Raw genomic sequence first — 26,834 nt, forward strand, 5'->3', positions numbered from 1 at the left:
TCCTTTTTATTTTATGTTTATTCCCAGAAGTGCCACTAAAAGAAATCCAAAATGATTTCACACATTAATAAGTTTACTTCTCCTCAGGAACCCAACCCGAATAATTCTCAATTTTAATTTTCTCAAATTCTCAAAGTTAATTCTTCTACAAAATGTTGTTACTGCAAGGATTGTACAAGGCAAAAAAAAAAAAAAAATGTTTTAGGGCAGCATCACCTGTTCAGGTGAGAACACATCCTTCCACTCCACCTGGCACCAAATAAAACTGCATGAAATAATTTTGTTTTTGATGCAACACTGAAGTGAAACCCAACCCCAATTTATTTACAAGTTGACACAAATCCAAGTGTAAGATTTGTTGCCAAATCCTCACTCAATAAGTGGCACAAATCCCTTTTATGAACTGCTAAATCCAACTGTGATCCCATCTGGAACATCTCAGCTCTCAGCCACATTCTTCAATTCATTCTGAATTTCAGCTACATTTGTGCTCATTAAGCTGCTTCTTGCCATCAATGGCAGGAAGTGTAGTAAAAATACCCTTTTGTAGAGTTATCAGTTGATAAAAACAAATGTGATGAGTTTAAAATTAACTGCTTAGAATAATAGAATTACAGCACCAGCTCTGGTTGAAGGAAAATCTCTGCAGCTCCCAAGGCTCTGAAAATGCAAAAATCAAGTTGACAAAATGCTTGCAAGTGAAAGAGTGGAGGAGAAATTCTTCTGCATTGCAAAAAAAAATGCAATTTATTGCAAGGGAAAGGTGAATAACACTCGGAATTGATCAAAGGATCAGTAAATGGCAAAGTAAGAAAGAAGTTTACTGAAAAAAAAAAAAAGTGAAACACAAGACGAAAAAAAAAACAAAAAAAAAAACATTGCAGGGTCTGAGGAATCACCTGAAAATGTGCAAACCTCAAACCCAACACAGCTCACCTTTCAAACCTCACAGGCAGAAAGGAAAACAAAAACAAAACAAAACATAAAAAACAAATTAAAAAAGAAATAAAACAGATTTACTTAAATACATTCAGATAAATAAATAAATAAATAGACAAGTAAATAAACAAATAAATAGACAAATAAATAAATAGACAAATAGACAAATATACAAATATAAAATAAATAAATAGACAGATAAATAGACAAGTAAATAAATATAGAAATAGACAAATAAATAAATATTAAATAAATAAATAAATAGACAGATAAATAAAGAGACAAATAATTAAATAAATTGATAAATAGATAAATAAATAAATATATAAATATACAAATGAATAAAGATACAAATAAATAAATAAATATATAGATAGACAAATAAATGAATAAATAAATAAATAGATAGATAGACAAATTAATAAATTAATAAATTACTACCCTCTGTTATTTCCACTCCCCTGGCTCCTTCACCTTTCCAGATAATTAAACGGAATGATCCACAGCTCATCTGCCCAGCACAGCCTAATTACAAATTTCCATCAGATTCCACCAGCCCCTGTTAGGCATACACCAAAAATATTTTGCATTAATGTTTTCTCAGAATATTCATATTTTAAATTACATGCAGTCATGTGTATTTACAGTACTCTGAGAACAGAAAAATAAATACTGGGGCTTTGACTTCCTGTCAGTAAAAGACTCATTATCATCCAAAAAACTTAAAAAAAGAAAAAAAAAAAATCACAGAAAATTTGAAAGGTAAAGTTTAAAAAGATCATTTCTGCTCTTTTAATCCTTGGCAAGAAATATTTAAACATCAAGTGTCAGCATTTATCCTTGCCTGTAACATGCAATTTTTAATTTTATTAACTCAGCATTAACCCTCAAATATTTTATCCAAGTTTTAAAGTTTGGGAGCAGCTTTCTGCTTTTGACCTATGTACAGAAAATTTATCAACAGATCCATCCTAAAAATCATTCCCAAATTCCTCTTCACTCTGAAACCATTAATAAATTCTCCTCAGATCCAACTTCCTTCCCCAGAAAAATTCATATTTAAGTGATTGAGACTTGCACAACCTAAACAGTGGGAAAAACAGGTTTTATCCATGATGTTAAGTGCAATGAAATTATTAATTGCATCAAATACACCTGAGAATAATTGGCAGAACTTAGCTTGTCCCAAAAAAATAAATTAAATTCATAATGTAGAACAGGTTACATTTGTTAAAATGAGCCTCAAATGTTCCTCCTGGCTGGAAAGTTGCCACAGAAATAAACAAAAATTTTTAAGTACTGAAAGAGACACAAGGTAAATTTGTTCAGAAAAAAAAAAAAATAAAAGAGTCTCACGTTTGTTTGTTTGTTTTAGATTTTATCTCAAGTTTCAAAGATGCTGAGAAAGGATTTCTGTGGTTTATCCCCCTAAATCCTACACAGGAATTTCCAAACAAAGAACAGAATTCACCCTCAGAGAGCGGAAAATAAAAATAAGTTTGTTGGAGAATAACGTTTTTCTTTCCTCTGGGCTGGGGCAGAAAGAATGGAGAAGCAAAAAGGGCAAGAATGGGTTAAAAAAAAAAATCACCAATTCCTGGAATAACAGAATTACTCTGCTTTGGAAATATTTCATCATTACAAAAATCACTTTTTTTTTGTCAAGCAGTGATTTGATTTGGTCACACTGCCACACGTTATTGAACATTCACAGCACAGCAATCATGAAATTCTCCCATAAAAAGCAACATTTAAAAATATTTGGACACCTTTAGATATATATAAACTAACTGGCTGGAAGCACAATTACCCAATGAAGCCAAACCTGCTTTTTTTTTTTTTTTTCTCACATTAAATCAGGGCAATATTAAGGACAGATTCCTTCAATAATCCTATTCTCCATGTTGAAATTCAGTTATTAATTAATATTTGACATCTATTTCTACATGCAGCAAGCAGAACAGGCAGGGAAATGCTGCCACCTACCAGAAAAATCAGAGTTTTCCAGGCAAAAACCTGCTGGGCCAACACAGCACACAACTCTTATCCAGCTGTAATATTTAAAAATATAAATGCCACTAAATAAAACCCATAAGGAAAAAAAAAGAACTTGCAAAAAATGGAACCTGGAAATGTAAAGATGAAATTGCAGCAAGCCAAGAAAAAAATTGCCTCTGGCACATGGCACAGAAATGAACAGAGGCTTGCTCCAGGCAGAGAAAATTCCATTAGAATCTTAAGAATATATGCAATAAAACCATCTGGTTAAATTAGTGTTTGTTTGGTTATTTTAAGGAAATAAAGGAAAAATATAGCAGTATGACATAATGGCTGCACTTTGTATTTAAATTGATATTTGCTATTCACCTCTCCACTTTTCTCCAAGTTCAGCCTTTGTATGGGGTGGTTATCAGGTATCCAGAGAAGAAAATAACAGAAAATTTAATGTACAGAGTGAAAAAATGACAATAATCTCTGCAGGGGAAAGCCTCACCTTGCACATTTAATTGTAATGGAATTTTATTAATCAGAACCACACAGTTACCTGCAAAAATGTGATTTTTCTTTTTTTCCACAAGTCCTTCATCCATATCTCCTAAAGAAGCCTCAGAGCAATGAAACTGAGCCTGGGTATCAGTGTAATAATAAAATAAAACACTTGAGATTACAATAAAATCCTGGAATTGTTTCCAAACTAGGATATAATCCTTTGTGAGAACAAACTGATGCTTGTGGGGCTTTTCTCCCCTCCACTTATTAAAAAATAATATGTTTAATCAATATTAATGCCAGAGCACAGAAGGTGCATTCCTAGTTAAGCAGTTTATTAACAAATAAAAAAAAAATTTATTATGCCCAACAAGAATATTTTCACACTCCATGACAAATTTAATTCCTAATGGAAATTCAGGCATCAAGTTTGAAGCTGCCTCAGTTTTAACTCAGAAAATCCTTTTCTTGGCCCAGAAACCAGGAGGAGTTTTGATTTGTGTGCTGATGTAATATAGTAAATTTAGCCAAGGACTTATCATGCACATGAGGACAGAAAAAAACCTCCAACTTCAAAGAGATTTACATTCAGAGAGGGGGAAAAACACAGCAAAAAAATGGAGATGACATTCAACAGAAGGCACCTGATGAATTACTGAAAGTAAAATATTGTGTAAAGTCTTTCAGAATGCAGCACTGAAAACAACAAAACCAAAAAACAAACAGCAACTCAAAAATCAATGTGCAAGGTTCAACACATGCCCAAAGTGACATCAAAATTCCAGAATAAAAACAAAAATGCCCAGTCAGGGCACATGGTGAGGCAATAAAGGCTCTGGCTTGATATTTGAATGTTTATATCACGTGTTTAATAACCAAAACAACCATCTGAATGTGTGTTAACACCATCAACACCAACACAAACTCCAACTGTGATTTAGAAACTACCAGGAACATTGTTTAATTACCAGTTCTAGCCAGGATGACCAAATTCTGGAGAGAGAACGCAAAAACAAAATTGTCCTCCAGCAAACACATGAGAATCAGCAAATTATTATAAATAAAACCAATGGCTGGTAGGGAAATGCAGATGTTGGTAAGCCAGGTAATTAAAAAAATTACAGGGGCTGCAAAGTGATCTTGCAACAAGAGAGAAAAATCTCATGTTGATTTTAGAATAATGCAACACTTGGTTCTAAACAAAGCAAACCTGGGAAGAACTTGGCAAGTCCCAATTTACAGGAGCAGCTTCAGCAAGAAAACCCAAATTATTCCAAAAAATTATTCCAATTGCCTTAAATTCCAAACCAAATCTGCTGCCAGGAATGCACAGAGACTGAGGAGGAGGAAATCAAGCAGGAAAAAATGATCCAGGATTAAATAATCCAGAGGGAACTGGGAAGAATTCCAACAATTCCAAGCTCAGAGCATTTCCAGCATTTCCTCTCACATGGAGCAAACACCAAGATCATTAATCAATTAACTCATTAATTAGTCCAGACTGCAGTGGACTGCTGAAACTGGGGCTACCCTGGCCAAAATTAGCAATTATTTCACAATTATTTCACCATTCCCACTCTCTCCTTCTATGCTGAATTCTCACCTTTCATTTCAATCCCTTCAGCTGCTTTAACTTAGGGCATCCCCTAATTAGAAAAGAATGATGCTGCCAAAAAAAACCCCAACCAAAACCAAAATAATCCAAAAAAACACCCAAGGCAACCTTTTTTTTATACTCCTAGAAAAACAAGTTATTTTACTTCTCTACTGATGAAGAATCAGAGTGAACTCTGAAGTTTAAACCTACAAGCTGCAAAGTTTGTTTCATTATTTTTTTTTTTTTTAATGCAGATACCTTGGGTTTGCAAATACTCAAAATACAAAAGCACAAATTAACTCTGAACATGGAGTTAACTGAAATGTTTGGCTCACACAGCATTGAACATTTAAATAAACATGATGCAACTTCTTTAAAGAAGCAAGTGCTGCAATCTGAAGTTTTTATTATGCAACTTTTATTAATTGGCCTGTTCACTGTACAGGAAGATCCCACCAGCTGCAATCTTGGTGTGACTCCAGCAAAAGAGCAGATTTTAACTCTAATTTTTTTAAAAAAATTAAATGTTATGCCTTTAAAATAGAAAGTGTTTGCTGGAAAAAAAAAAAAAAAAAAAGAAGAAAAAAAAAGAAACCCAACAACTTCCTGCAGTTATTTCCTGAGATGCTTTTTACTCATTTTTTATATGAAATGAAGCTGAAGAATCAGAGAGAAATGCTCACTATTAGAAGTCTTTAAATGAAATTTAACACAAATTCACTGCCAGCTTGGGATTATTACTATTTATGTACCAAAGAAATGCAGCACTTGGGAGGCTTTTGCAAGAACAAGATAAAATGATTAGTAACTGATAGAATTCTTCATTATTTTCATCTTGTTGAGGTCTCTGCAACCACTTATCACTTATTCTCAATTTCCATTTATAAATCAAAGTTTTAACACCCAAAAACGGCCCAGCCCTCCAAAAATGACATTTTCAGGTGTGAATCTCCATCAGCCAAGGAACAAAATAAGAAAAAATGAACAAAAATATTTCACTGGGAAGAATAAATATTGAAATAACTCCATAAATTGGTTATTGCTGTAACAACTATGAGCATTCCTGCGAGTCTTGTCATGGTTTTTGGTTTTTTTTAAGAGGGAACCATTTTTCAGAAAAAACTTTAGATTTCTCTAAGTTATAGAATCCCCAGTCATCAATTTCCTGCATTTCCAAATTTTTTTTTTGTGTTTTTACAGCTGACTGTGCCACAGTCACTTCTGCTGTAAAAATCACAATTAAAACTGATGTTGGCAGTTAAATAAAAGATGGTGGATTTTCCATTTCCACATCAAATATTTAAATTAAATGGAAATAAAACACCTACACTCAGCCAGAAGTTGGGTGAAATGTATAGATGATGGATATTAATATAATAAAATAATATTTAATCTAATAATTGTCTAACTGCAATGCATCCATCTGTGCTGAAAACACCCCCAAGGATCCACCAGAACAGCAAAGGGAAGAAAATCAGCACCTCCATCACAATTTTTAATGTTTTCCTAGGGAAATGCTTAAAAAAATCCAGAATTTTTGCTTTGCTGCCTTAATCAGATTTTTGATTTTTTTTAGGAGATTTTTGTAAAAAGGAAAGAAATGTCAATTAAAAGATTGACTAATTGAAAGAAGGCACATCACAATTCCATGCAAACTTTTGAACAGATGGGAAAACAATCAGAGAAACACCAAAAAAACGACTCCATTATTTTGATTACTGTCCATTTCCTGCTGATAAACAAGTAAGAGCCTGTTTGCAAACCCTGGGAGAAATTAAAAAAAAAATCACAACAACCACATTTTACAGCCACTGACTCCAGCAGCAAGCAGAAAAAACAGGAGTAAGATTTTTTAAAAAAATATCAAAACTTTGGGTGCCAAGGACACTGCCAGCAGCCTGGATGTAGAAAAATGGGGAAATTCACATGGTTGAATTAAAAAAAAAAAAAAAAAAAAATCCAAAAAAACAAACAGAAGATTTTAAGTGATCAAGTGGCAAGGTGTTTAGTTTTATTTGAGATATTTCAGTTGAATGTGATCACTTTATAAAAATCAGATTTTTCCCAGTTAACAGGTCATGAACAGAGCAGCAGAGGGGGCAGAGAAGCTGCCAATGATTCCAATAATCTGAAAACTGTTTATTAAAAGGGATTCTTAAGGGGTAACCATGACTGCAAGACCAGGAAAAAACCCAAAAACAAACAAACAAACAAAAACAAAATAAAACAAAAAACAAACAAAAAAAAACCCCAAAAAAACAAACAAAAAAATTAGCTTTTTTTTTTTTTTTTCGGTACAGTAAAAATTTCAGTATTCTGGCTGGGTTTATAAATGACTTTTTGACTGACAGAAAACTTCCAAGAGATTCTCTGGAAAGCAGATGAGAAGATAAGAAGGTGGCTGTTAATCACATCCATATCGTGATATCCAGCCTTAAAATGAACCGCATTTTATATTTTCAGCACTTGAAATTCTTGCAGAGGCAAAATGATCCTCCTAACATTTCTCAGGAGCCAAAGTGAGACACTTCAGAATTATTTTCACATGCCAGAGCTAATTGATTAAGATGCCTGTTGATATCTCCTAAAATTAAAACACAAATGAGCAAAACCCTCTCATATTTCTCAAGAGAAAAAAAAAACCCAATGCCAGCATTACAGTTGGTGTAATCCCAAATGATGGGAAAAAAAAAATAGAAAAAAATAAATAAAACCCTCCAGAGCTTCTCAGCATCCATCAGGTCCTCACCCTGAGCCCTAAAACAAGATTTTCTTGTTGACCACACCAACCATAAAGTTCATGGCTGAGCATGAACAGACTCCAATTAAGCACAGAAAGGATGTTTATTATTTCTCCTGAGCTAATAATTTATAATCAAGCTAAGATAATGAATTGCCCAAGCTCCTCCACCCCAGCATTACTCATGGGTTTTAAGCAAGAAGGGGAATAAAAAGGAGCCAAACAAAGGAAAATGATCCCAAAGGTGACACAGGATTCCTCATTTTGCACAGGTGCCTAATGAAAATATTTGTGGATCTTGTCTTGATTTGGAAAAGTTATGCCCAAAAAAGAGAGGGAAAAATTTACAAGATAGCTCTCTGAAGCTCAAAAAAAAAAAAACCAAAAACGAGGCACACATTGCCACAATAGACATAAATGTCAGAAATAACCCACCCAAAATAAACAATATAAATAATATAAATAAATAATATAAATAAATAACATAAACAAATAATATAATATATATATCCAAGTGCAGACTCACAGGGCTCTGCAAACACAACCCTCCCAAACTCTTGGTAAATTTTATTTAAATTCTGCTCACAGCAGCCACTGCCATGCACACAAACACAAAATTTCACTCCTCAAAGTCACAATTTCCTCCAGTCCATCCCTCATTGCTGTCAAATTATTTCCACCAGCTGGAATTATCTGCAGGGGTGCCCAAAGATGGGGCTTGCTCTATTTTCTGCAGGAAAACTCCAAATTTTGGAAGGATCTGGTCAGGCAGCTCCTCCCTGCTCTGCCAGAAAATGGAAATAAAATTAGGGAATGGAAATCTCCAACACTCATTCTGGATTCCCACTGAACAGAGGGAACTGGGGGTTTTTTTGGGTTTTTTTTAATTAGATTTTTTAAATTAATTTTTAAATTAGATTTGAAGCATAATTTAAAGTAACACACACTTCAACAGAGTCAAACCCCCCAAAAAACCCTCAATAGCAAGCACCAGTTACAGGCTCCCCAAATTCCATCATCTTTTTACCATATTTCCAGGTAACATCCACAGCTGCAAGACACCCATGAAAACTAAATGGAAAAAATAAAACTGTACTGGCATTAGCATTGCTTAATTCAATTTATTTCACACACGAGTGCCACTGAATTTAAAATTAAAAACAACAACCAAACAAGAACAACAACAAAAATCAAACCACTTATTTGATTTATGCTTTATCAAACCAAACTTATTTAGTGTGAAACACCCAGAAAAGCTGTCACAGACCATTATCCTTCAATTTAATTTTAGATTATTTAGCATCAAACGTTTTGGTTTTGTTGAGTTTTAATCCATGAGTCAAAGACAACCTGAATATTCAAATTCCCCCAGCCAAGGTAAACATTCCTTGTGCCATTATTTTATATTTTATATTCCCTCCTTGACTGAAAAACTCATCTTTACCTGCTCAGTCAGCTTGGCACTGATTTTCTTATCTTAATTTCAATATTTTACACTCTAGCTGTGATCAGAGAGACAACTGTAAATATAAATAGAAACACAAGTGAACTGCAGGGAAATACTGAGCTGGAATTACTTTAGCATGCATAAAAAAACCACTGTATAAAAATTATAAGCAACTTCTGACTTGTGTCAAATTCCTCATGGTTTTTTTTCCTCTATTCCAAAGAGTTCTGCAAGAATTAGGAGCCAAAATATTTTTTTGGGAGAGAATAAAGATTAGAGAGCTGCATGATGTGGAGATGCCACCACATCAGATTAGGGCAAAAGGTGGCACAGAAAACAAAAACTATTCTTAGATAAAAAACAGTTTAAGTGCCATTATTGCATGCAGAAGAATTTTAAAGTAAGTTCACAGAAAGTTGTTGTAGTTTCTCTAGAGTGGACTCCATTTTCCATTTAGATTTGCTTCTGGAAGACTGGAGATATTTTTTTTTTTTTAATTTTATTTTTTATTTTTTCCCAAAAGTTCTGTTCCTGCTTTTGCTGTCAGCAACCTGGCTCAGAAAGCTGAAGGCAGTGCCAACTTCTCTGCCAAACAATTCTTCTATTGTTCCTCAGGATTTAAACTGACTTCTTTCTGGATAAAAGAATAGCCACAAAACAGTTCAAATTAACAAGCCTGAAAATTGGGAAAGCATGGCAAGATCTTTATCATTCAACTGCTCTTCAGCTTGGTTATTTTCTTATTCTGAGTTCAGAAATGGGAAAAAAAACAACAACAATAAAAAGCAGCTGGTGGGATGCAACCCAGGCAGAAGCTGTACTCCCCAATTTCTGCTGATGAACAATTTAAATGAACAAACCTGATTCTCCAAGTGTTAATTTCCAATATTCTCATTACTTGGCTCTCTCCTGTTTGCTAGATGACACAATAATCCAGTTTCCAGTGCTGTTTTGGATTTATTCCCATATTATATATGCTCCTCCCAGGCCAAAAGAGAAATGATGAAAAGCACATAAATCCCACAGCAGGAATCCAGCTGCTGGTCCACTAAGCAGCACTAAATTCTCTTTATAGCATTTTCTTCATATTTTAAAGATATTCCAGGGGCACATCCAGCACATTTAGGAACTGATTCCCATCCTTGGAGAGAGTTCACAGATCCTCACAAAGGCAAACAGCAAAAATCATCATTTGTGTCAAACCAACAATCTGCATTTCCACTCTTGATCCATGTGAAAAAAAGCTTCCAGATTCATTACTCAAATAAATTCATAGTTACACCAGTTAAAAGGGGGAAAAACTCAAATCCATAACTTGAGAGAAAAATGTTGTATAACATTTGTCTCCCACTTGTCACATTTTCCAAGGAATTTATTTATTGAGAGAATAACATAGCAAAGGTATTTTATTCCCTAATAATCCAAGTACTGATCTAGAGTTGGAAAAAAAAAAAAAAAATCATTTTCCAAGTGCCCATAATCTTGGATGAAACTCTCTTCTCTTTGGGAAGAAAAGGCAGGAAAAAGAATATTTTGTTTTGAAGTAAATATTTCATCATTTAAGCATCTTACTCTACCCTCCCCAAGCTTGTATCATCTAAATTAATCTCTCATTATCTCTAAAATAATCTCCCAGGATTTCTGAAAGCAGGTACAAGTTTAGCACTTCAAATCCATTTATAATCTGAAAAACAACTCAGCTTGAAAATCCCTTTGCCAGGTCCCAACTCACTCCCCCCCAACCCCTTTGTGCAAAAGGTGTCCTGCCAAATTCATCAGTTTAGCATCATGAAAACATCAAGAGAATTCGAGCAAGGTGGCTTTTAAATAGGAAATCTTGCTAAAAAGAGCCAGAAATCTTTGCATGAAAAGGTCAGGAAAAAAAAAAAAAGAAGCACACCTGAGAATCTAAAAGAATAATCTCCTTTTAACTTTCCAAATGAAATTATTAAAAAACCCCAATCTCCTGAACAGCTTAGGACTCTCCAAGCACTAGAAATACCAATTGATACAGTTGCATGTAAAGTTATTTTTTTTTTAAATGTATTCAGTGTGTTCTCACTCAAAGCACAAGAATATCCATTCAAGAAGCAACATCCACTCCAAGTTTATTTTAGCCAAGTGGAAATCAAAGATTCAATTAAGATACTGGCTGAAAAGGAGACATAAAAAAGAAAAAAAAAAAGTTATCTTAAATAAGAAGCAGATTGTTGTATTTTTTACATTTATTTTTTCAATAAACCAGTGGTAAAATCTGCAAGGAGGAGGATTTCAATGTCAAAGTCAGCACCAGTATTAACATTACACAGATTTGCTTTTTTTTTTGTTATTATTTTAATTTTGACAAGTCTCTCTCTCTCCAGGCAAATGAAAAAAAAAAAAAAATTAATAGTCACAATGAGCAAGTAAATAAAGAGGAAAAACCATTTACTACAATAAATTCTCTATAGAATGCCATTAGATATCTCACAGTATTTTCTTTTAGTGCTGACAACCTACACAAAGCAACCAAGAAAATATTTTAATTTCCCTCCAACTCCACATTCTTCCACTTATTAACCTTGCACCACAAAGAAAACCTTTAATATTAAATATCCAAGTGCAGCTTACAAGCTAGCAATGGTTTTATGTAATTTTTGGTGGTCCAAAGAACCACCAAAATAATCAGAAATAGCTCAGAGTAATGTCAGCAGGCAGCTCCAGAATTCACATTTCCATGGTATTTTCTGCAGCACAAAACATGAGCATGAGAAGCTTGGAAAAGTGAACAAATAGGAGCAAATTAAAAAAAAAAAAAAAAAAAAAAAATAAAAAGCAAGTGCTTAAAAACATAATAAACCCAAGTTGCTAGATTATGAAAATGCATTATGAAATTGAATTATTTTCCATTCCCACCTCTTTTATTTGAATGCTGAGTGCTAACAATGTACCATTAGGTGGAATTTAGTCAAGCAATATTTTTTTTTTTTTTTTGTTTCACCCTTCCAATACATAACTTGGAAAGCAACCAGTGAAATAGCACAATTTATCTCTAAAATAAGACCAGAGATTTCAGTGGCTCTTGATTATGTTTCCCTCACAAGGATCCTTAGCAGAAAAGCACAAATTTCAGTTTAGAGCCCTGATAATTAGTGCCTGTGGGAATAAAGCAAATTATTTTTTTTTTTTTCCACAGCAACATCATTTCCTGTAAGTTTAATTCCAGCATGATGAGATTGCAGTGGTTGCTCAGACATGAGATTTTACTGTCTATGGTGTGAGTGGGATTTGGAACAATTATCTGTGTTCAGCTTAATTCCCCCTTAAAAAAAAAAAAAAAAAAAATAAAAGTTAGGTTTATGGTTCTTAAAAAACTGTATGTGAAGAAAAAGTATTTGCCAATAATTTTAGGGATGATGATGATTTCCTCTATTTTAGGTTTCAATTACTGAAGATGCCAAAATCCCACAGGTGTGACTGTGAGTGCACCTGGAGCAGGGGAGCAGATAAAACCCAAAAAAAGGGAGCAGGCATGGCTGAAATGGAGAATTCCCTGCTGAAAATGAAATTACCAGCACTTCTCCCAGTTTGAATTTAGCATGGGGATGCTGTGTTTAATAACTGTGAGGAACAATCATTAAACACTTCAAAAAAAGCTCCTAAAATAGACCAGGGTTCTACTTGACTGGGGGAAAAAAACCTGAGTTCTACTTGGGTATTTTAAAACCTGAGTTCTGCCTGAGTACTTTAAAATCAGATTTCTACTTGAGTATTTTAAAACCTGATTTCTGCCTGAGTATTTTAAAACCTGAGTTCTTCTTGAGTATTTTAACCCTTATTCTCAATCCTCACTTTAATCCACTGAGAAAAATCAAAGTGCAGCATTCCAAAACCAAATATTCCTTTATTTGAGTACCATGAAACCTCCCAGACAAAACCAAGAAACATTACCAGGAACAAAACAAAAACACTGTGCAGCTCTAATGACCACAACACTTTATCTCCTGACAAAAATAAAACAGCTTTGATTTAAAAAAGAAATCAAACATCCCCTGACCACAAGCTGCATTTTTCTGCTGTCATTTCAGTTATCTGTAATTTATTTATTTATATTCTTTTACTTCAGAGAAAAAAGTCACCTTAATAAAAGTTAAAAAAAAAAAAAAATAATAATCTGTAAAGCTTGATATATAATTCACAGTCTTGACTTTTCAACAGAGCAGGTTTTAATTGTGAAAATGCTGGGTTTGAGGCATTTGCTAGTGCACTGACCTGCAGTATTTGCATTCCCCTCTGGAAAAGCTGCCATGCAGTCCAGGTGGGAAAATCCTGACTAACAATGCTGCAAGCAAGCAGAGAGCAGTGGAAATACAGGGGGGCAATAAGGGCACTACACAGAAATAAAATTAAAACAAAGAGAAGGTCAAACAGCAGAAGAAAAGAGACAAAAGATTTGGAGACAGTTGTTTTTCTGATATAAATAAATCTCTTTTTTTTTTTTTTTTTTTTCCAAACCAGTGGTGCAGAGAAACTTTTAGACTACTAAAAAACCAAATTACTTCATCTCAAGGGAAATAAACTGATGAGAAGACTTGAAATTTTGCCTCTGATCAAAACAAATCAACTGCAGCTTGGTCTGCAATTGTGTTTGATTTTTTTTTTGTTGTGGTTAACAAACATCAAATTCAGACAGAAAAAAAAGAAATAAAATCCTCCACCAGCTGTGATTCTGACCATTCCATCCACACCCCTAATGGAAAATTAATCCAGCTGCAAAACCAAATCCAAACCTTGTTCACCTCCATTGATTACAATTCAGGTCTGCAAAGGAATTAGCAGCACAAGAGCCAATTTGCCAAAAATCCTACTCCAGTTTTTCTTAGAGCTGCTTAACCCATCTTCAAACAAATAAAAGAATTTGGTTTGCTCTTTACCAGCAAAATAATCTCCTATATTCCAGGCTGGTGAAAGTGTGTGAGACACACCAACTCTGAACCAGTGCCAGGTTCATTTCTTCACCTCCTTGAAAAAACAAATAAAAGCCTCAAGTTACCAGAATTTCTTTTAAAACCCCGTTGCCAATTGTGCAAGGGAAATAATACAAGTGAGAGCTCTTGCCTGAGTTAATGATTGCAATGACAGAAAGGATGGCACCTTCAATCCTCATTAAAAGTTGGAATCTGTCTGCACTAATGGCTTAAAAACAGCATCACTACAACTCAGAAAGAAAAAAAACAACTTCATTACTGAGCAGAAAACTTCCTCCCCTTCCCATTTCAAACCAGGATTAATTCCAACTCAGCCTGGTGCTCTTGGCTTCAGCCATCAAGGGCTGTGAAACTCAGCAAAACCCACCAGAAAAAAAAAAACAAAACAGCACTTTAATCACCTTTCCAGACTCATTTCTACAGATTTCCAAGGAAATTTTGGAGGCACCCCAACAAAAGGTTGTAATGAACAGGATAAAAAGCTGGCATTTGAATTGCTGCATTTGATAGCACCTTTTTTTTTTTTTGTTGTTCTGAGCCACAAGAATGAGCAATCATGAGCAGAAATCCTGATTTTCCTGTCAGGCAGGTTTGGCACTCTCACCTGAAGATGGATCAAAACCACAGAGTGAGCTCAAAGTGTGGAGCTGAGGATGCAAAAATAAAGAACCTCCAGGAAAAAAGTTAAGATTTGGGTTTTATTTTGAAATTGAAGCAGAATCCAAATGTCCCAGGTAAGAAATTTGGGGGTGAGTGGTCTGTACAAGAGACATAAAGAACAACTTCTGTGCTTTATCTGTAAATATATTTAAGAGAAACACCAGTGGCAACAGGAAGAGCAGAAGAATGTTCTTTCATTAAATCTGCATTTAAACAGAAGTCACTTAGCCATAGCACCAGGCATCACCCATCTAAATAATTGTAAAATGTCACCTTTAATGCTCTTTGCTAGGTACTGAGAGTACCTTCAGCTAGAAAAGAAGGCAAATTTCATGGGTTTGTTGTCAGTTTATCTGCTCTCAAGAACAAAAAAACTTTCCTTAAGCCCTCCTCTTTGTGACACTCACTACAGAGACAGTTCAAACCTGGGAAATTTTTAAATTCAGTTTACAGGGGGAAAAAGCCTTTCATTTAGTTATTGGATTGTCAGACAGGAGGTGCAGATAAAGAAATGCAAGGCTCAGTGCAAAGGAAATAAAACACCTTTTGCAGCAGGGTTAGCCTGACCCAGGGCATCCTCAGTGACCCTCCCCTCCAAATTCACAATATCAACTCAAAAGTGGAATCATTTCACTCTGCTGACACAACCAAGATGAATCAAACTGAAATGTTATTAACTGAAATAAAATAAAATAAAATTACTAATGTGTGTGCTTTAACTGCAAATATTTCAATGTTTCAGACCAGGTAAGCAACTGATCCCCACATCAAGCAGAGAAAATCTGAGTTTTTGCCACGAGAGAGATGCCAGATCAGAAGAGATGATACAAATATCTAATGAGGGTTAGCTTGCATCATTCCCCTGATTAAAATTCATCATTAAAATCAGCACTTGATCTTACAACACTGATTGCTCCAGCGTCTGTTTTTTGAATGCAAAGGCGTTTGTAACTTTCTTTTTCAACCTTGGCATCAAACCTTACAAAAGATTTTGACTAAAGAATTTTGTAACTATGTAAAGGATTTTCCTTGTACATCAAAACACAACAAAGTAACTCCATAAAATGGTGTGAACAACACGTAAAATCCACAATAAAACCCTCCACCCCACAGTCTAAGCCATGAGGAAACCAAGTTACCCTTTTAGGCATTCAAGTAAATCAGATTAAAATGTTTTCTCTTTCACTGGAAGCATCGAGAGCACCATGTGTTTATTCTTGTTTCTATTTATTACTGTGTTTATTCTTGTTTTTTATTTATTACTGTGTTTATTCTTGTTGCTCACAAATTTTTATTTCCAAGAGAGATTTCTGTCCCTTTTATAAACCAAGTTCACTGAAGGATTTTAAAGATTATACACCACGTGTTTCTACTCATCTCAAAAACAGACCCTCAAAAATAATAAACATTATGGACATTGGTCAGGAGCTGCATAATCTGCAGGATTTAATAAAAAAAAAAAAAAATCTCAAGTGAGAGAATTTTGCTAGTAGGACAAAATCCAAAGCTGCATTTTTGCAGGATTTGTGCCATCACAGTATCCTGCTTATTCAGTGAGCAGCAGAGATGATAAAACCTTCCAGGAAATGCTGGAATACAAAGATGGCATTTGAAATAACTCTCACCATTTCCCTTCCAAACACCTTTTCATACCAGGACCTCACACTGAAACATTTCCAGTTAACAAAGCTCAAAATCTATTTTTAAAGCACTTCTTTCTATTAAACACAACTTGTAATAGATTCTGGGTGAAGAAAAAGCAGGGAGCCAATTTTAAAGGTTGGGCTGCTTGGCAATACACCTTTCCTTACAAATAATTCTTACTAAATCCATGAAAAAACTACATTTATGGAGCCTCCTGAATATGCAGCTGTCCTTTTAATTGCTTATATAAAACTCCAAGACAACCACAGGCCACACAGACATTGAAAACACTTTAAAAGTGTTTTTTTTCCCTTCCCATCCCATGTATTTCCAACAACATCCAATAGAAGTTTCAATTTCTGGAGCAGAAATTCAAGTGGCAACCAGCCATTTATCCAAACCTTCGCTGGCAGCAGAAATTCAGGTTCACAACCAGCCATTTATCCAAACCTTCACTGGCAGCAGAGTTTTAGTGGGATGTCTCTGCTGGCAGACCCCATCCCCAAATTTCACCAGTGCCAAATCTTCCCCTCAACCACTCTGGGAGTCATGGCTATGTCACCATGCAAAGAGAGAAAGGTTTAAATTGAATTTTTTACTTACTGAGACCCAGCAAGAGCAGTGGCAGCAGCCAGGGCTCTGCTCCCAGCCCTGTCCCCTCTCACCCTGCTCTGCCCAGTGCTCCCAGCTTTAATCAGCCTGGAATAAATTAGAATAAGAGCTGGGGGAGCAGCAGCATGGGCAGGAAAAACAGGCTTGGTCTATCACCACAACAGACACCAGGTCTGAGCAGCACTGCCAGACCACAGGGAGGGGGAAAAAAATGCAGAATAAAAGTGGGTGCAACTCCCTGAAAGCCAAAGCATGACATGAAAGGCACCAGGCAGAGTCAGAAGCTGGAGAAGATGTGGAGTTCTACAAGAAGCAGCTCCTCTGCTGGGTCACCTGCCTGCCAGGTGAGCAGATTTTGGAAGGGACCCTCAGCTCCAGGGGAAAAGAAAAAGAACCTGTGCAGCACCCAGACATAACTGCTGTGTGCCCCTAAATCATTCTTCAGGAGACACATCCATTATCTATTTGTGCAAAAAAAAAAGGGAAGGTTTGGGGAAAAAAAAAATTGTACCTCTGTGTTTATCAAACATTGCAGCAAGCATGCACGTGAAGGTTTTGATGGATGAGCATTTAATTTGATTTTTCCCCATTCCTCCCACGTGGTGATACCAAAAAAAATGAAAGAAATGCAAGAATTGACTTCACTGGAGTAAATGTGGAGTATATCCACCTTCTGCTATTAGTGCCTAATCATCAAAGATGACCAAAGCTGGGAAAAGATCCTCCCACATCAAAAACAAAGATCTAAAGCCAGGCCAATTCACTAATTTGTTGACAAATATCAAAAATGTTTGAGTGCCTTCAACACCTTTCTAATGGAGTTCAATATTTCATGTAACTACTAATATATAGGTATTGTTGTATTGTAAAATAATTATCCATTAATCCCTAAAAAAATTAAAAAAACAAGCCCAGTAAGCTGCCTCACGCTTTCAAGTGTTTCTCAGTGAAACTGAAGCATTTAAGGTATTGCCCAATTTAGAAACACACTCCAGCAAAGAGCCAGCTCAAAACACCCAGCACAGACGTCAGAGGCAAGCAGAGCAATTCTGACATTTGACATTCCCCCTCCAGCCCTCGCTGCTTTTCTCTGCTCTGACTCCCACCCTCCAACCCTCCCCTGCACCTCCAGCCCAGCCAAAATCACTTTTTGGATGCTGCCCCACCCCAAATCTGCCCCACACCCTTTTTTTTTTTTTTTTCCTGAGCTCAGAGTCCTCCCCCTCCACACCCAGAGCTGCAGCTCGGTGGAATTTTTAGTTCTGGAAACATTGCAGGGGAAGAAAGAGGCAAATGTTGTGCAAACAGATCATAAATGTGCAGGCAATCCCCATTAAAAAAAAAAAAAAAAAATCCTTATCTCAACAGCTCTGCTCACTACAAAAGGCACAGCAGAGCTTGAAGCCAAGTTCCAGCTCACCCAGACAACATTATTGCATCTACAGGTCTCACCATAACCAAAAAAAAAAAAAAAAAAAAAATAGATTTATTCTTCATTTTAGTAAAATAAAGGTTAGGGGTAACAAGAAAAGAACTAAATTTCCAGGAGGAACAATGCAATTCTTGGTGTTGGACAAAAACTGATTGATCTATTGTATTTTTCTCAAATTCCATTTTTTCCTTTCAAGAGGAAACACACTGGTTGTTCTTGGATTTGCTGGAGAAAGCCTCAGCTGAATGGGAAAATATCTTTAAAATGCACATAAAAGACAAAGGCTGAATTCTCAATGAGCACAGGGTTATTTTGGTAAACAACAAACTCAGGGCTGAATGAGATTTTATCCCTTTTAATCACTGCATAAACTCTTCTTGCCTTGCCAATTTCCAACTGCAATAAACAGCCCTGCACTGACAAAAAAACCTCTCCAAAAACAAACAAACAAAAAAAAAAAACCAAAACCAAAAAAAACCCAAACAAAACTTGTGTGAGAACTCACCTGGGCTTTGCCAATGATGAATGCAGAAAAAGGCAAACTTGTAGAAAAAAAACCTAAATATCCAACCTCAACCCTCTTAATTCTGTGAGCTTTCAAGAACCTTTGCACAGTCCAAAAAGTGTCAGTCCTACAGCAAAGTTAAGAGAAATCAAATTCAAACAGCTCACCTAACAGGAATTCAAATATCAGCTTTGGATTATTTTCAGAGCAACCTTATTTGGTAAATTAGTAATTTAAATAATATAACTCTTGTATAAAAAAAAAAAAAAAAAAAAAAAAAAGAAAAAATCGAATGTACATTCAGAACTACTGCAATGAGAACCAAAATGCAAGAAAAACAAGCAAAAGGCTGAGTTTTAGATTTTTGGGTCGTTTCCTAAGCACATGCATAAATGCATACACATTTCTGTAATTTATGTAACATTTATGTAAACTCCCAAACCCAGTGCTTTGGTGCCTATAGGTTATGAAGTCATCAAAAAGTCCTAAAAACATCAAGCAGGAAATTCTCAGTGACCTTGCCAGGTGAATCATCATGGGATAAAAAATGGGATCATAAAGGACCCGTGGGGTCCTTTTCCTTGGGCACTTATAAATAAATAACTTCAGCTGCCCACACCACCATCCAGCTCAGATGTGTTTTGTTGCACTTGATAATACAGAAAAATAATGCAGAAGTTTCAATACTTAACTGAAAATAGCAAATGTTATAACTGAATGTATAACCCCACCAAAAATAACATGTAAAAAAACCCAAAATCCATCAGCTCACTCAGACAACCCTGCACCACAAGAAAATCACAGTGTGCAAAGGGAGCACTCCTTATCTGTGCCTGTTTTAGAGCACCTTTCCACCTCAAAACTAGAACAAATTCAGTGCCATGGGAGAGGAAAAAAAAAACAAAGTGTAAAATAGTCACCATTTGATATTCACTTATTCTGAAACCGAGTGCACACATCCCAAGAAACATCCAGTGTCCTTTAAAAATAATCCCATTTCAATGCAGCCTGTATCCTGAGTCATTTGTTTGAAATGCCAGCCCAAGGAATGCAAAGATTCAGCTGACATTATCCCCATTTGATTATTCAGTGTTTACTACATCAAAGCCAAAAAAAAGCACAGTAATGGATTCAGCAACACACCCACTTGGAACGCTCAAGACCTATTATTAAAGAACCAGAAGAATCATTTTCAAAAGGTTTTTTTGTTTTTTTTTTTTTTTATTTTCAAACACAGTCTAGCATAAGATCTTAGCATAAAGGAAGGTTGTTAAACATTTTCTATCCAACCCACATATTTGAAGCTGTGCCTCAGAAGTTAGGTCAAATTATTTATGTGATCAGGAGACCTGAGTGTCCTTGTTTAACTCTGGACAGGAATCCTGCAGACAGGTTTCAGTGCTGAAGCACCAAGAGCATGACATTAACATTCATTTCCTTCTGACTCTCTACATTTTGTTTTTTTTTCAGACCCAGCCACAAACAGGCTGGCAATATTTTCAGTTTGAACACAGCTGCAATTACACAACAAACACTAATATTCAGCACATCAGTACACACAAATGAGCGGGTTATGGATAAAAATCCACATTTGGGGTGTTTGTACAGCAGAAAGTGACACCAGCCTGTGCTGTGTGCACAATCCCCAGAGTATTTAAAATTCAGACAACCAGAATTATTATCATCAAGACATCAGCTGGAGTTCAGAGCCTGGGATTGGTGATTATAACACTGTCACCCTGTCTAGGGCAGCAGGGCTGAATGAGACACCTTTGAAAGGAGAAACTACCACTGGGCAGGAATTGGAGGCTGCACAACAAACCAGTAATCAACTGGGGGTGCCAAACTGGTCAGAGCATGTGAACCCATCCCTGCTGCCCTCCCACACCTCCCCAACCACAGCAGAGTTGGTGCAACATGTCCAGAGAGAGCACAGCTCCCAAACACAAACTGTTTATCCCAGCAAAGCCCAAGCCACTGTTTCCCAGCTGCCACAGCTGCCCAAAGGTTTATTCTACAAGAAAAGGCTCCATCTCCAGCTCCAGAAGATTTTTTTCTTTTTTTTTTTGTATACACAATGTGCAAGCACAGCTTTCTTTAATTCTCACTCAGATTTAACAATCTGCACAGAACTCCAGAGGTGAAATTGTTAATGGATCCCTGACCTCAGCCTGGTGCATTTCTTGTCAGTTGTACACAACCCTGCTAAAATGAAAATTGCAAAAAGGCAGAAAGGAACAGAAAAAGTAACATGTTGCTTATTAACAGCATCTATTCTGGTCAGATTTTTGGGAACATGCTACAGTATATGTTTGGGACCAATTCAAACACACTGAAATAAAACAATGAAACACACACATAAAACATCCACCTCACACTGTCCACAATGCAGAGCAGCAGCCCTGGGATCAACACTACAACACAAAAAAAAAAAAAAAACTACCTGCAGCCCATAAATTCTACATGTAGCCTTCACAACTGAAATTGATCCCACTAATGACATTTTTAATTCAAAGACATCAACCCAAACACACAGTGCAGTGAGCAAAAACTGCTGAATGAATTCAGAAAATTTGTTAAAAATTGTGTAAACAGAAGGAACAAAAGCATAATAACCAAATATACACGAGTGCCACTGAAAAATATTCCAGATAAGGATGGTCTGCCTTGTAGAGATCCAACCAACACACCCTCAGCTTCTACACAAGAACCTGATTTTCATCTCTCATCCAAAAACACAGCACACCCAACAAGGCTACCACAGTGAATGTGCTCCTCAAAACATAATAAAACTAAAAAAATTAAAAATATAAAAATCATGAAATCAATGCTACAAGCAGAAAGGCTGCAAAGAAAATGGCCAAATTAAACCTTCAGGGTGGCTTTAAACAATGTAATTAGAGAACAGAGCTGAAGCCAAGACTCTTCTCCCAGTGATGAAGCAAGACCTTGCCTTTGTGAAAGCATTTATGGCACAAGAGAGTGCACACACAAACGTCAAGCAAGCACAAATTCAAGGTATTCTTGGCTTGCAAGGACATTTGCTGCTGGATGGTCACATCCACAGCAGAAACCACTTCAATCTGCACCCTCCAACAGCTTAAATTAACACAAGAAGTCAGGAAATTTGTTTAGCCGTGCAAAATCCAGCAAGCAGAGGAGTACACACCCTATGACAAATGCAAATGCACAACGCTCCCGTCCAGTTTGGAACAAAATTGCAACGACATGGAGACAAACTAATTGAAAATTATAACATTGTGACCAAGATTCAACTTACTTGACGTAGTATCTTGCACCTTCAAAAGTGTATGCTTCCTCCCAACCCGTGGGCAGGTCTGGAAAACGAGCAGCAAAACATCCCAGTTACAAACAACAAGGAGGGTTTAAATGTGCCCCTTTTTTTTAATCTCTGCATTTTACATGAAAATCCTTTCCCCGTGTAAATCTAGTGGAGGGTGTGGGTGCATCTCTTCCTTTGTATTGCCACTCTTAAGAGTGAGGAACCCAGATGGAAAAACCCCCAAATTTCTCAGCTAACAGTTTCCTGGTGTGCTGGAAGCTCTGGAGATGTTGGGCACCTGGAGATGTGGGTTTTTATCCCCCTTATGATTTATTAGCTCTGTCTGCTTTTTCCTTCACCCCCATCTGGTGCAGAACAAAAATCAAGGTGTCTTTTGATAATGGCACAGGGCAAAGTACAGCAAACAGGAAGCAGGAGGATTTATGGCTGCTACCAGGATTTTGCAAAAAAATACCCTTTCAGTGCTGAATAAAGAATAAAAAGCATTTCAATTCACAAAGGAGGACCAAGCTTTCCTCACCCTCTAGAATATGCCTGACAGAATTATTACACAGAGAGCTTTTCGATAATAATCACCTGCAGAAGAATTGCCATTCACTCAAAAACTGTTTAAAAGAAGAAAGCGTTTTGAACATATTTTGCTAGTTTCTGAAACAGCGTTCAGAGCAAAAGAAGAAAGAAACCCCAAAGTAATTGTGTTTGTTTGTATCCACGCATGGAGAAACTCACAAAGCACCCATGTAACATACCCGTGAAAATGAGGAAAACTACAGAACACATTTGGGTTTTAGACACTTCAGCATCTGAATGATGAATTATGGTCAATGTATCCAAGGTCTTGCCTCAGCCTTTTGTCCAGAAACAAGTTTAATTTACTTGATGGCAACTCTGCTCTGCTACACACAATACTGCAGCCACTCAAAAGGCAACTGCATTTCCTTGAGAAGGCACTTAGCAACAGAAACAAATGAGAAAACTGCTGGGAAATCATCATCAGTCAACAGAGACAGCGGGAAGAGTTCAAAAAAAGAATTAATACTCAGCTAATGGCAGCGTTGAGCAAGAGAAGCACTTCACATCTGCCCTACTGCAGATGAAGGCCACTTTGTGCACCTGAGCACTGAGAGCAGCCAGAGGAGCCTGATAGCAATCAGCAGCTCCATTTCCCAGCATTAAATGATTAAACCCTCACTGCAAATCAACCTGCCGAGCTCCAACAGCCAGGAGCCTGTGGTTTTTAAACTAGTCCCAACTCAAAAAAAAAAAAAAAAATAAAATAAAAACAGAACAGAAAAAAATAAGAAATGAAAGAAAGGCTGCCCACATGCTTCCGATTCCTCGATGCACACGCGCTAAGCAGCCATAAAAAGGAATAATGGGATGCGGAGGGATCCAGCTGCAGACTGTTCCCCGCTTTTCCCCAGCGCCAGCACGCAGGAAAACAGCTCGTCTGGCTGCCCTGCACCACCTCCCAGCGGCACAGGGAGCCCGTGTGCCATTCCAGCGGCATTCCAGCACCTCCTGCTCACCCCGGCGAGCGCACACAGACTCCCAGTTATTCCCAGTGCTCCCAGTCCCTTTCCCTCCCATCGCTCGGGAGCCACACGGGCTCCCAGCCCGCGGGCAGCAGGAGGGTTTGTGGGTGACAGTGAATTTAATTCTGCAATTCCAGCACACCTCTGGTGGATCAGACAGACACAAGGAGCAGAGGCTCCGTGCCAAACGCAGGGATGCTGTGCAGGTGGATAACCGGGAGCGGCGGCCTCCGATGGTAACTGGCCCGGCAGGGGTCACACAGGGCGAGGGGACAGACGGACAGACAGACAGACAGACACACGGCGCAGGGAGAAACCCGCACGCTGGGGCTGCAGCGCTGCTCCCCCGGGGAAAGCAGCGAGGGGACCGGGGGATGCGAGGGACCGGGGCGGGGGGCGGCGGGCAGGGATGGGGGATCGGGGCAGGGATGGGGGATCGGGGCAGGGATGGGGGATCGGGGTATGGATGGGGGATGGGGGTATGGATGGGGGATCGGGGTATGGATGAGGGATCGGGGTATGGATGGGGGATCGGGGTATGGATGGGGGATCGGGGTATGGATGGGGGATCGGGGTATGGATGGGGGATCGGGGTATGGATGGGGGATCGGGGTATGGATGAGGGATCGGGGTATGGATGGGGGATCGGGGTATGGATGGGGGATCGGGGTATGGATGGGGGGATCGGGCAGGGATGGGGGGATCGGGCAGGGATGGGGGGATCGGGCAGGGATGGGGGATCGGGGCAGGGATGGGGGATCGGGGTATGGATGGGGGGATCGGGCAGGGATGGGGGGGATCGGGGTATGGATGAGGGGATCGGGGTATGGATGGGTGATCGGGCAGGGATGGGGGCTCCAGGTATGGATGGGGGAATCGGGGCAGAGATGGGGGTTCCAGGTATGGATGGGGGAATCGGGGCAGAGATGGGGGTTCCAGGTATGGATGGGGGATCGGGGCATGGATAGGGGGCTCCAGGCAGGGATGGGGGGCTCCAGGCAGGGATGGGGGGCTCCAGGCAGGGGTAGGGGCTCCAGGCAGGGTCGGGGGCTCCAGGCAGGGATGGGGGGCTCCAGGCAGGGATGGGGGCTCCAGGCAGGGATGGGGGGCTCCAGGCAGGGATGGGGGGCTCCAGGCAGGGTCAGGGGCTCGGGGCAGGGTCCTACCTGCGCTGCGGCGGTGCCCGGTGATCACGGCCTCGCCGGTGAGCGGGTGCAGCCAGGTCGTGCTCTTGGCCTCCTCGCTGCGGGGACGGACAGACGGACGGAGGGACGGAGCGGGTCAGGCGGGGCAGCCCTGCCGCCCCCCGCTCGCCCCCTCCCTGCCTCCCCCGGCCCTCCCGGCCGCCCCTCCCGGCCCGGCCCGCTCCCTCCGGCCGCGCTCACTTGATGAAGAAGACGCGGCCGCCCTGGCTGATGCCGAAGCTCCAGGAGCCGGGCAGCGCCCGCAGCCGCTCCGCGCTCAGCTCCGCCATGGCCGCGCCCGGGAGCGCGCACGGGAGCGCGCGCGGGAGCGAGCGCGGGAGCGAGCGCGGGAGCGAGCGCGGCCCCGCCGCCGCCAGCACCGCGGGGAGGGGAGAGAGGGAGAGAGGAGAGAGGGAGGGGAGAGGGGAGGGAGGGGAGAGAGCAGAGCCCGCTCCGCCCGACAGCGGGGGCGGGATCGGAGCGCGGGGAGGGACCCGGGAGTGATGGAGGGAGGGAGGGAGGGAGGGAGAGGGATGGAGGAGCAGCCGGGGCGGGATCGGAGCGCGGGGAGGGACCCGGGAGAGAGGGAGGAGCAGCCGGGATCCGGCGGGGCCGTCCCTCGGGAACGGGGGCGGGATGCGGAGCGCGGCGGCGGAGCCGTGGCACGGACGGACGGACAGACGGACGGATGGACGGAGCCGCAGCCCCGCTCGCTGCCGGCCCCGGTGTCCCTCTGAGCATCCCCGGTGTCCCTGTGAGCAGCCCCGGTGTCCCTTTGATCATCCCCGGTGTCCCTCTGAGCATCCCCGGTGTCCCTGTGAGCAGCCCCGGTGTCCCTTTGATCATCCCCGTGTCCCTGTGAGCAGCCCCGCAGCAATTCAGGTGAAACCCACACTGAAATCCACTCTCTGTGCCGGTGTGTCCAGCTTAGTCCACCTGCACAATCCCACTGCAGGTGCATTTGTGCGTGGCCACACGCCCCTTCCATTTAAGATACACACGACGGCTGTAAATGGCTAAAACTCTGCCGTGCCCGTGATATTTCCAAGAGAACTCGCCTTGCTAAGCCACTTTTGGAATGAGCACTGAGGCTGGGAAATCTCGCAGCACCGGGCAGATTTGCCCCTCTCCCATTCTGAACACCTTAGGAAAAATAAAACTGGACCGACGAGCTGTTCTGTGGTTGGGTCCCCGTCATGCCATGTGCTCAAAACTTTAAACCCACCAAGATATTCCAGTGAACGTGAGGAGATCTGGAGCTGTCTTGGATGCAAGATAAGAATTCCTCCCTGTCCAGCAATACCTTTCATCCCCACTCAGCACTGACAGCACCTGAGATTTATAGACTGCCACAGAACAGTACTCAGGGGAAAACACGAGTTATTCTATCAACAGTCCCCTTCTCCCCTAAGAGCAGAGCCCTCAGATGAGGAGTAAAGTGAGTAATAGATCTCCCTGTGAAGGGCTGTGGAAAGCTGCCAGGGGGGATTGTCTGCATTTTGGGCTCCTGAGGTGGCAGAGCTCATCTCCTAACATTTCCCCACACAGCCTAAGCAAAGCACAGAGCAAGTGCTCTTCATCCCCAGTGTTTTGTTTTGTTTTGTTTTATTTTTCCCCTAGCAGAGGAGTGCATGCAGCACAGCCAGGCTTGCATTGCCCTAGATGCATAAATTAGGTATTTAGGTAGAATTTAGGTGCATAAATCCTGCCTGATCCCAGCACGTGCTTTGCCAAATCTCTTCCTCAGGCAGCCAGTCCCTTGCTTTGCTTGTGCTTAG

General features: G+C 39.5%; 1 protein-coding gene across 1 annotated transcript in view; it reads right to left on the reverse strand.

Moving 5' to 3' along the window:
• The window catches only part of PLEKHA5 (pleckstrin homology domain containing A5), a 72,315-nt gene extending 46,955 nt beyond the window's left edge, over positions 1-25,360 (reverse strand). Inside the window, exons 1-3 of the mRNA XM_079303087.1 lie at positions 25,258-25,360; positions 25,039-25,115; positions 22,314-22,371 (exon numbers count right to left, since the gene is read on the reverse strand). Coding sequence (XP_079159213.1) covers positions 22,314-22,371; positions 25,039-25,115; positions 25,258-25,346 — 224 coding nt within the window. The 5' untranslated portion in view covers positions 25,347-25,360. The remainder of the gene's footprint in view (positions 1-22,313; positions 22,372-25,038; positions 25,116-25,257) is intronic.
• Between the last annotated feature and the right edge of the window lie 1,474 nt (positions 25,361-26,834).

Source organism: Erithacus rubecula, assembly GCF_903797595.1.
Source record: "Erithacus rubecula genome assembly, chromosome: 4".
NCBI classification, from domain to species: Eukaryota; Metazoa; Chordata; class Aves; order Passeriformes; family Muscicapidae; genus Erithacus; species Erithacus rubecula.